Below are 12194 nucleotides of genomic sequence, written 5' to 3' on the forward strand. Positions count from 1 at the left end.
ACACACACACACACACACACACACACACACACACACACACACACACACACACACACACACACACACACACACACACACACACACACACATGCTTACACACAGAGTAGGACCGGACACAGGATGAGATAGCAGGGATGCAGCCTGTCATGATCTCATGCTGTTTGTAGTTCATGAGTTTGACAGAGAAGGACCGTTTCCTCTCTCACTGTGAGATATCTTTGATCGCCTGCAGCAGCTGACCTGTAACTGCACTTTAAGAACACTTAAGTAAAACTAAAATCCTTTACACGGAGTTTTATTTGGTGGCATGGCTTTGTTCTTTGACCTCCCAGCTTTCAACACACTTCAAATAAAACTCAGACAGTGTTTGCGCTGTTTGATCAGACACACCTTTGATTAAAGATTGTGTTGCAGGAGTTACCGCCTGTGTTATGGCTGCTGGCTGAAGCAATCTCCTGAAATGACTCTAAAGCTTCTGATACAGTATGTAAAAAAATGACCCAGGTTTCTGCTACAGCACCGTTCTGTGTCAAACGAGGTCATACAACTTCTGGTTTCTCAGCATGAACATCATCAAAGCAAGCTGTGAGAAACTTTACATATCTGAGGGCAGACTGAAAGCAAAGGAATCAGTGTTTGCTTCTTTTTCAGGAAGAATTCAAAGCAGCGTGTCCCCATCTGAGCCGGAGCAAGTGAGCCCCTGAAGCTCTGAGAACAGACTCCATCCCTGCAAAAGTTACCGAACATCTCTAACAGGAAGCAACCCGATGTTTAGCCCAAAATTGTATGTTTGCACATATTTAGGACACCTCACAAGAACCTGACCTCCAGACCTACCCAACAGAAAGTCTAGCATGTTTGGTTTTTCCCTCTCTTTCTGCACAGAGCGCTCTGCAAGTGATAAAATCACAGGTGTAAACAATCATAATGCCGAAGAGAAAGAAGAGTGATGAAGTTGGTGCTGCGAGATGAAAGTATGAGGCGGAGGAAACAAAAAACAACATCCCTGACTTTATGATGTGTCATTGAGGGACATGCTGTCTGTGCTGCTGTAGAAACATGTCAGGGAAACATGGCAGCTCCCGTAGAAGTTTAATTTAAACACACTTATGAATATTATACTCCAGCTCTACTAAGTCTGCTGTTATTTATTACACACTGCAACTTTTAAAGTTCTATGCTGTGCCTACTTTGGTACTCTTCTTCACTGCTTTGCTATTTGCTGGTGATGTGATTCTTCAAATTATCCTCAGATGCTTCATGTCCCTAAAATCTGTGCAGCCCAAACGTTACATAAGTTGTGTTAGTTCTGCTCTAACTACTTCAGTTTTTATTTTGGATCAATTTAAACAGGATTATGCAAACAGAGATTTAACACGGCACGTAACAGAACTGAACGGCTTCATTAGTGACCATAAAACAGAATGACGTGAAAGTCAGCAGCCTCTGTTTTATGATGCGTTAAAATGAATGCTCCAGCTATTTTACTTTTTGTTTTGGATCAATTTAAACGGGATTACACAACAGAGGTCTGTTTGAGTCAGTGACCTGTGTTTTAAGTGACTCGTCATGACGGGACACAGGGCCTCTGGTGTGCTCGGTCTTTAACGCTTGGCTTCCCTGCATTAGGCCGTGACGCAAGAAGGTTTCATTTGCTTCTTACCACATAGAGCTGCTTCCACAGTAAGGCCCACTCCTGCAGGGTTGACGTCACCTCAGTAACGATGGGGTCCTCGAGGGGAACCACTGTCTCATGGGGCCTGAAACAGAAGAGCAGATTTTCATTGGTTAAATAACAGAGGCACATTTCAGGACACGGAGAGCAGCATGTCCACGAGACAGTGAGCAGAGGAACTCTTTATACTGTTGACCTTGTTTTGGCACCAAAGGCCTCGCTCTATTGTGTCTCTTTACATACAGTTAGGCTACAACAATAGTGAATTACAGTGAACCCTGTGAGGCGTGTTGGAGTGACAACTCACTGCACCACAGAAGAAGAACAGCCGGCCTGCAGCTACCCACAGACATGTGGTTAAGCAGAGGGGATCCAGGGAAGTGGTCTGATCTGTAACACTCAGACTCAGTGAAGCCCGGGATCTTTTAGATAACGTCTTTCAAAGTTGCACAAACACGTGAAATTAAGTTTTTTTTGCTGATTGCTTTATTCAGTAGTTGCCCATAGGGCTGGGCGATAAACTGATAACGATAATTATCGTAATACAATTTTTCTTAATATAAATATGACAAATGGTCGATAAAAATTGGATGTATCTAAACCTGTAATTACAGCCCCCAACCACTGGAAAAGGAGGGACGTTAATGTGCCTTAAATGCTAGTTGCCGCCCAACATTAAACAGAAGAAGAAGACAGAATTTAACAGCAGATCATGTCACGGGTTAGAGGTAGGTGGGCTTAAAGACGTTTACAGTGGAATGGTAACACAGCGACAGCGACACTGAAGAAATCTCAAAACCTACCAGCTCATAGAAGAGTCGTTACTCTAGCACTGTGCTTACTTTGCGTTAACTATTAACTTAATAAACTTAATTAAATATACTTTCAGGATGTGGGGAGAGGAAGAGTACAGAGACAACTTTTGCTGTGTAAACACGTTAAATGTCCACTGTTACTGTAGTAGAACTGAAAACCTAATAACCGTGATGCTTTCACTGCACTGTGGGAAACAACATCACTTCACCCGTAACACTTATTAGTCTTCAAGGGAAGAGCACTACTAAAAACAATCTCTACTAAACTGATACACCGTGTACAATTTGATCTTTGTTGTAAATTTAAATCAAATTATGTAAATTATCTCAACCTGAGGAAAATAAGAATCTACAAACTAAAACTTCACAAAAATCTGATCTTACACAAAAGACCTGCTTCCTGTTAGCACTGTCAGAAATGATGGATTCAAGAAGTTTATCAGAGAACTAAATCCAGATACAAATTAACAAACCATCTGGTTTCTTCAACTTCCACTGAGGACCAAAAATCTGCCTTTAATGAAATGATTTGATGTTCACCTTGATAATCAACGATATCGACTGATAGGAAAATTTTTGATGGTAATAACATCTTTTTAAATGTCGCCCAGCTCTATTTGTCTCTCTTCTGTCCTCTCAGCCTTGATTCCATGTTTAGTAGAAACTTAAAAACGCTACAGATCCCGAGTCATATTCTGACTTTTATGCTTACTTAAACAGCATACAGTATATACTACGTTTCTTATATTGAGTTGTGGAGTTTGTAATAAAACAGAAAAGTGATGTAGAGATTATAACAGTGCACGCCCACACAACAGCAAGCCTCAGCAGTCTTCTTCTACAGTGAGTAATCTGTTACGTGCAAACCTTCCTGATGTTTCCAAACTGAGAACTCTGCAGCTCCACCTGAAGACGGGACCTCAGCTCACCTCCCGCTTTAAGAATCCCTGCTCCCCCTCTCCCCCTCCTCTACACACACCTCTGAACATCGGGGAGTTGTTCGCTAAAATTGAAAGCTGAGTCACTCAGCCCTGCAGTCAGGAATATCAGAGTACCACACACACACTCCTTTATTCCCCTCGCTTTACTTTCTCGTACTCCATTTTTACTCTGCCTCTCCCATATTCTTCCCTCTTTCTCTCCCCCTCCCTCCCTCCGTCTCATAACTGATTAATTAATAAAAGCAGTGTGCCAGATAAGCTGATCTCCCCGCTGAGCTGTCGCTGCCGGCCGCCTGCTGATTTCACCCACATTAGTTACACTTGTTTCTGTGACGCTTCTCCTCCTCTTTTCCTCTGTTCTACTTTTCACTCCAGCTAATCCTCCCCTCCTCTTCCCCTCCCTCATTCAGTTTTCTTTTTGTCCTGGCACATCTCCATCATTCCTCTCAGCTCTATTCTTCTCTCCAGGTTTTTTCTTCCTTCATTTACTCTTTTTTCTCTTGCTTATTCCCATTCCTCTCTCATTTCCTCCCTTGTTTCTCCTCTGTCATTGACCCACATTATTTTCCCACCCTGCATTCTTATCTCTCCGGCTCTCATGCCTCCTTCACCTCACCTGACTTCTCTCTCATCCTGCTCTCATCTTTTTTTTGGGCAAATGTACATGCACACTCTCTCCATCCATTAACCAAGACACTTTTATCTCAGGCTGAACATTTCTCTGTCCCTCATAGACACTTATCCTTCATCGGTCTAATGCTACCTCTCCCTCTTTACTCACCACTCTCTCACTTCTCTCCCAACACGTTACGTTCTGTACGGTATATTAACACGCTCTGTATAAGCTTGCTGAGTAAGCCAGTGTCTCCGTTTGTTTGTGCAGTTGTTATTAAAAAAAAGTCATGCTGCAAACAGTCACAGTTTGCTTATGTACAGGCAAGAGGAAATACTTGGGAAGGTGTTGGAAAACAAAGTTTGGCATTAAGTCCTGTACAAATATGCAACTTCTGAAAGTTTCATACTTTAAGCACCATAAATAATAATAATAATAATAATAATAATAATAATAATAATAATAAATTATAAATAATAATAATAATTCATACTACTACTACTAATACTACTACCACTACCACTAATAATAATAATGATCATTTTATTTATAGAGAACTTTTCAAAAGCCAGGTTACAAATGGCTTAACATGGGCAGCAAAATAAAACAAGCAGGTCATAAAATCACACAAGGCAAGAACAAATTCCATTTAAAGAACCCTAAAGGAATAAAATCATTTTAATATGTATACAAACATATGTATTTAAAATGGTTAAACTCAATTAAAATAAAATAAAGTTCAGTTAAAATTAGGAAATCCTCTGTGTTAAATGTCTGTTTTGTGTGTATGCTATGTAAAGTATGCTCTAACCCTTGCATTTGGAACGCACAGTAAACATCTGCCCGAGGATCTTATGTACGTGCTGGTTCTTATGGTTTTAAAATGTCTGCTATGTAGCTAGGAAAAAGTCTGCGGAGAGTTTTAAAAGTAATCAATACAATTTTAATATTAATTCTAAAACATACAGGGAGCCAGTGTACAGATGCTAACACAGGAGAAATATGGTCATGTTCTTTGGTTCTAGATAAAAAAAAAACAAAAAAAAAAACAGTATGTAACATGTGTAAGTTAAATAGCTAAAAAATAAGTTTTAAGTTTTTGAAAGGCATGTGAAATATTGTTTCAGTCCATTTAAAAAAGACTGATTAGAGTTTGAACGTCACAGTGAACATGGAGGCTGAATACAGTGATCTGACGTGACACTCTGACCTGTGGAGAGTCTTACCTGGTCTAACGCGCTGAAAGTAGCAGAACTAATTCTTCCTTCATCTGTTCCTGATGTTAACAAGCACTGCTGTTGTTGCGTCATCGTACATGATGTGTACCAAATACAGTAATATAAAAATAATAACCGCCTCCTCTCTGTTCATTACAGATTTTGAATTATCCTCCTCCCTTGTGTCTGTGACTTTTGATGTCTGTGTTTTATCTATTTATGTATTATATCAAGACGTTCAACAATCCTGATTTCTTCTTAAGCGTCTGATAAAAAGTCGTGTCATCTACATTTTTGTTTGCTCCAACACTCTCTCTACCCAAACTTCTACTGACGATATTGAAGACTCGTCACGTCATGTTGGGCAGACTTGCTCAGTAACAGAACTTTACAGCAACCAGGAGGAAACAGTTGGATCAAGTGTTTACATGAATATCAACCTGAGTAACAAACAACATGAACCCCTCCTGACGACTGAATGAGGAAAATTCCTTTCCAATGGGACAGTCCTCCTCAGACTGAGCCTTTTTATTCTGATCAGGCATTCATCATAATTATTAGTAATCTGTATAAACAAAGCTAATGACTTCTTATTACACCCTGGAACCAAAACCCACTCTTATGTTTTATTGACTGACATATTTCCCCAAACACCACGTCACATAGACAAATAGAACATGTTGCTTTCAGGTTATTAAAGAGTCATTTATCAATGAGCTGGGCTTCCAAACAAGCTCCTGTGTTTGTTCACTAGGCTGGTGTGTCCCTCTGTAAATCTGTCTGCAGTATCTCACCCTCAAACACTCTCACTGTCTCTCTGTTAAACTTCTTTATTACACAGCTTTCTTATTGATCTTCCGGCTTTGTAAAATGCTTGATTCTAATTGGTCAAAACCTCTTGAGAACCCCTTGATGACAGTTATTAACTTTCACTAATATGAACAACGCCAGAGACAAACTGATCACACGTCCTGTCAAATCAATCCGTGGAGAAGAGATCAAGCATATTTAGCTTCTGCTTGCTGACACCATAGACCGTACAGTGAGGTAAAACCGTTAGCTTCCATTAGCATCATATTGGTAAACAATGTGGCTAAAACACTAGTTTCGGTTTGCATGCTAAATCTAAATAAAACAGATTAAGTAACCACCTACTAATCATACGTTATCCCTTACTTAAATCATCACTTTGTTCAAACAACCGAAAACCTTAAAGCATTGATGATTATTGAGTCTCTTGGCTTCTTCACTTACTTTGTTTCACCACAAATTGAACCCCCTTTAAAGACACTTCATTATCATAAGCATCAGAAATGTGTGCTGATTACAAGCAGACCTTTTAGTGAATTCACCTGCGTAGGAAAATACCTGAATCTCTGACTCTGAAGACCGGTCAGAACCAGCCAATGTGATAAAACACATTATTATGTATCTAAAGATAATTTAACACAATCATCTAAATGTTACACCTGGACTGTTCATGTCTAACAGGACTGGGTAAAAACAGGATGAAACAGCTGATGATTCATGCTTCAGTGTCTGGTTTGAACTTAAAAGTCAACGTGTTGAACTGATTCAGCAGCAGACCTGAATCTAAGTCTGGGATCAGTCAGTGTCTGCAGTGGAGCGCTCATTAAAGACCTCAGAGAGCCAACATGAGAAGAGCTTGTGTGTTAGAGGAGAGGGAGCATCAAACACGGATCTGACTCTGATGTGAGAATAAAGACACCTGTTTTCCTCCTGTCTTGGCTCTCACTGTCTAAAAGAACACACTTAATTACCGTCTGAAGAAAGTCACAGGCTTTAAAGCTTTCTGTTGATTCAGTCGGCCCCACATGAACGCAAACACTCACTGCCTGATGGTGAAAAATTAAGAGATGATTTATTCATTAAGTTACCACTGAGTATTTTGATAATTACCCCAGTTGCTAATTTGGATATTTACAAAAAGTTACTGATTTAAAGTGAAAAATAAAACTTACTTTGAGGATCTGACTGGTTTGTAAATATATTTTAATTTGAGATGAATAAAAAACAGACACAAACAATTCTAAATGCTGATTGTGTCAGAGTCTCTGAAGCCGAGCCAGGATGTTAATAAGATAATATTTCCACATCATGAATAAAAAAGTGATTCTTGATTAAACTGTGATGAGACTTAAACAGCTCTGTTCTTTGGAGGCTTATTTGAAATTGAAAGTGTGTGCAGAGGAAACTTTTATTTTTATTTAGTTTTGTTACACTCTGCTCTAACAAACAGTTCTGTAGTACTCCAGTGATTTTAGGATGTGTGACTCGACCACATTGATCATCTTGTGGCTCTTTAAGTCAGCTTAGTTCTGCTAATTAATTATACACAAAGACACAAAGACAGGAGGAGTGATAACAACTTGAGTCCCAGTAGGGTCCTCCCTCTGCTGTAGTTAATAAATGTGCATAAAATATGAAAAGTAAACAGCAGTGAGCAGAGCCAGAACACTTCAAGTCTATGCAGACTGAAACAAATAATAAATAGATATTTAGAAACACAAACTAACATGGTGTCAGAGCTCAGCATCCTCAAACTCCATATGCTGGCTCGTGCCTGAAGGGTCAGGCGCAGGACGGCGGTCATTTGTCCTCTTTGATGTTGATGTGAGCTGACTGTCACTACATGGTGTCAAAAGTTCACACACTGTACGTGTACATCCTGTGGTTCTGAACTCTCTTAAATCAATGTTTCTTTCTTATGAAAGGAGGGAGAGTGAGGTGTGTATCAGGTTTACGTGTTTTACTGTTTTTGTTTACATATTCAGACAGAATACAATTATTTTAAGTGCAACAAGCTGCAGTTCCTCTAGTGTCCTCATGAGGCTGGCTCCAAAAGCTGAAGAGTCCCCATTAATACCCATAATAAAAAGTCTGTTTTCACAGCAGATATAAACATCTTCACTTCTACTTTTAGTCTTATATCTATCTGTATATCTGTATTCATGTAACTGTGAATTACTTTTATAACTCATACATTTTGATGATATCAAGGTTTAGAGTTCTGCATAATTAGATATTATTACATCGGACTTCCAGCAGATCCATGTCTGGTCCGTCTGTGATCCGCTGCAGTCCGGCTCCATGATCTCTCGTCTGTCAACACCCACTGGCTGTGCTTTCAGACCGAGCACAGAGCGGGACTGCCAGATCTCTTGAGTCATGTGAACGAGGTTTTCCCGCAGTAATCAGTCAAGGATTATCCTCCTCCTCTCCTCGTCCATTTTTTCTTCATGGTCCTCTGAATACCTCAGACCTGTTGACTCCAGGCCTGGCTCCGCTCATCATGACAGTTTGTTGTTGTCGTAGTTAAGTGAAATACGATTTGGTAATAACACAGAGTGTTTTATTCTGAAATTTAACCGGATGTTTTCATTTTGTTTTGGTGCCTGACTTCCTGTCCCGCTCCATCTGCTCTGTTGAGATTGATGCGTCGTGCTCTGGCATCCGGTATCCAAGGGCTACGACCTGCTGGATCAGAGACGCAGCTGGAACACAACGGAGCAGATCCAGCGGAAGTTAACACATTGACTAGAATAGAAAGATCCTTTTCCATGATGGATCAGAAATTAACTGGACATGAATCCATTGGAATTTGGCCGTTAGGATCTCAGCTCATATAACCGACAAATGTGTGTCTTGTAGCTTTTTGTCAGCTGGCTTATCTTTTGGCCTCATCTCCACCTTTTGAAGATCCAAGTTAGTTGAATTCAGCATTTCTAATATGGCGACGACCATCGTTGGGTTTCAAAACGCCTCTTCAGAAAACTAAAGGTGACGTCCCACCTATTGGCTCGTACATACTGCCAATTAAAGGCAGGATATGTATGTTCCTGTTACAACTCGTCTGCAATGTGTAACGCACGGAGGAGTTTAAGAGTTAATTCAGAACCTCGTACATCTTTCAGTACAAAACAGACTAAAAAAAACATGTAAACAACTCATCTCTCAAACAGCAGCTGAGAGATGAGATATTCATTGATGATCATGATATGAAGTGGGCAAACATTTCAGGATTTAAGTTTTTTATTATAAAACTAATTCATTTAAAACTATCTTTGAATTGATTGTAGTGATTTCAAATATTTATGGGCATCAATATCTTTAACTAATTCTGGACTAAACAACAAAAGAAGTAGATTTTTTTCCACATAGACCCAAAAGCAAAACATTTTTAAGATTTAGAAATGACACATTGCATTGGTTTAATGTCAGGGTGAATCAACTTTGTGGGCAAAGGAAACACGTGAGAGTTTTTAGAGGTGGGACATAAACCACAATCCATTCACTGATTTAAACCTCCAGACAAAAACAAAACCCTTCAAAACATCACCCCTTGTCCTGGATCTTAAAACAAACACACGTCAGATCAATCCATAGCTCTGTCATTTCTCTCCAGGACAAAACAACATGACAGCCTTCCTGGATCTTAATACAATCCTTGAGCTCTCTGGTGCAGAACCTTCCCTTATGCTGCACACCTGCATGAGAGCAGCAGCAGGAGTGTGAGTGACACAGCAGAGTTTAAGTAATCCCAGGTGACGGAGCTCACTGAAGCCTCTAATCCCTCCTCAGGGAGCAGACACCAGCCCACAGGAGGACGTTTGTTTAGCCCGAGACGTTAGAGGTGAGCACACCTGGGATTTCATTTCCTCAAACCTTCATGTGAGTATTTTTAAAACGTCTTTCATAAACTTGTGTTTGCTCTGTTTGTAACGGCATCTTGTCTGAGTCTGTGCGGGCAGCAAGTGTGTGTGTTGACAGGTTTATTTGTCTCGGTGGGTGTGATCCTGCAGTGTGGGGGAGCTGTTTTCTGATATTTATAAATGTCAGCTGGGAGTGTATTTATCCTGCAGAGGAGCAGACAGCTGGCAAAGTGTTCTTCACAACATCCTGACAACTTGACGCAGTGTTCAAAGTGGAGGCTGCAGAACATCTCTGTTCTCTCTCTGTTTACTGCTGGGCCAACTCAAAGGACGATTTTAAATCCATAAATCACATCAGGCTTTATGTGTAATTATAATCACAGACGTACATGCCTCAAAGTGATGATCTGAACAAATGAGACTCTGAAGATGACTGGCAGCTTCTTTGTTTACAAGGGTTTCTCAATATTCAGAGAAAATAAGCAAAAAACGAGATAAATAAAAGTCTTAAATGCTGGTTTTTACTCACTTTAGTTAACAGACACTTCATTTATTGGTACTCAATTATTCTATTTGTATAGCACTAAATTATAAGAAATGTTATCTCTCAAGACGCTTTACAAAAAGAGCATGTCTGGACTTTATTCTTCGTCAGAAATTAGTGTAAAATCAAAGTGGCTTTCTGAAAGCAAAGAAAAGTGCTGAAAAGATGATAAACTGATTGGACACTTACACTGACAACAGTGTTTGGATCAGAACCACATCTGCAGTGGCTGATAGCCTAGCCTTCATTCTGGTTCTGTTGGTTTCTACAAAGGGGCCGAGCTGACAGTAATCCCTGTGTCTAGTACACTTACTATCAAACAAACCACTCTTCAAAAACCCTGAACTATCCCTTTAAGGGCAGCGCATTAACCACAAAAGAAGAGAGGGTTGGTGATCATTGGTTCAACTGCAGCCCTTTACTACCTCGTGGGGCTACAAGTCTGGTCTCTGTGTTGTGTGCAGTGGTGTTTGTTCAGTTTCTAGCTATGCCAGCTCAGTCAGGACCACAGGCTTCAACTGTAGACTGTATAAGACATGAACATAGTCTCAGCCGAGGTGAGGCGGGGTTTCAGCCTCCTAGCAAACAACTACATCGCCCCCAACAGTAAATCAACTTGGTCACGCCCCCAAATATGCAAATCGATGCATAACTCTTAGTCTGAGGTGTTAGAGCCACAGAACAAGTCTAGTCTGTGTGCCTCATTTGACTCTTTTGTAGCCTTTACATATTCTCCAATGAATATCGTTCTGTTTTTGTGCAGCAGATCAGAATGTCTGTGCCTTTAAGTGTCCTGCCATCGTTAGAGTGCAGCTGATTGGAGTAAATTGGTATGTGGGCAGGTGAGCTGGAATCCAGTCTTTGGTCCTGGATGAGGAGCACAGTTTTCTGACTGTAGCTTTTATACTTTTAGGCAAGTAGACAGTGTGTAAGAATAAAGAATTTAGCTATTCAGCATTGTTAGTTTACACAATGCTAATATGCTTAACATAATAAAGTGCCTGTTTTGCCTCAGTTGTCTTTAAGTTTGTTCCTTTGATGTGTGTCTACCACACTCACTCTTCAGCTGTCCTTTCAATAAAGGGAATGACAAAATAAATCTTTAACAGCAGACGAACACAGCCCCAGAGTCAGAAAGGCTACATTTCTGAGGACCGCAACATGAAAGACATTCAACATCAGAAAAGGGGGCTGGGAGGGGGAGATGTACAGGGACAACTACACACACTGCACCCTTATTTTTATGCTCTATCAGAGTCATTACACTCCATGTGAAACCACTGCTCTGTCAAATATAACACTGTATGTTTGAGTGTATAACTTTTGAGTAACCAGCAAGAGCATATTTTGAAAGAATCCCTTCATAAAAGCCAGTTTCGCAAAACACAAGATAATGCACGGCCTCCTCACATCAGGGGAGCAAATGATGAGTCCAGTCATGAGAGCTTAACAGGCAGATAATGAGAGCTAATCATGTGACTTTAACTGTTTTCTGATGCACGAATCATCTCTATACTCAGATCATATTTTAAATGATGATTAAACTGATGTGATGAGCAGTGATTGAGGGATTTCAATTCATCACAGGTTTTTCTTGTTTCCCTTGAGGACTTGTTTCCTCTGTGGTTGCTAAAGTTTTCCAGCTCAGAGGAACATCCTCATAGACTCTACGTACATTATTTTGATGTTCACTTTAATTAGACTGGAACCTTTAAA

General features: G+C 40.1%; 1 protein-coding gene across 3 annotated transcripts in view; it reads right to left on the reverse strand.

The window, feature by feature from the left end:
* LOC117832576 (dedicator of cytokinesis protein 3-like) overlaps window positions 1-12194 on the reverse strand; it is a 267287-nt gene that overhangs the window by 102563 nt on the left and 152530 nt on the right. For all 3 annotated transcript variants that reach the window (XM_034711939.1, XM_034711880.1, XM_034711804.1), the window contains exon 6: window positions 1664-1760. In XM_034711939.1, the coding sequence (XP_034567830.1) occupies window positions 1664-1760 (97 nt within the window). The remainder of the gene's footprint in view (window positions 1-1663; window positions 1761-12194) is intronic.

Source organism: Notolabrus celidotus, chromosome 1, assembly GCF_009762535.1.
Source record: "Notolabrus celidotus isolate fNotCel1 chromosome 1, fNotCel1.pri, whole genome shotgun sequence".
In the NCBI taxonomy this organism is placed as follows: Eukaryota; Metazoa; Chordata; class Actinopteri; order Labriformes; family Labridae; genus Notolabrus; species Notolabrus celidotus.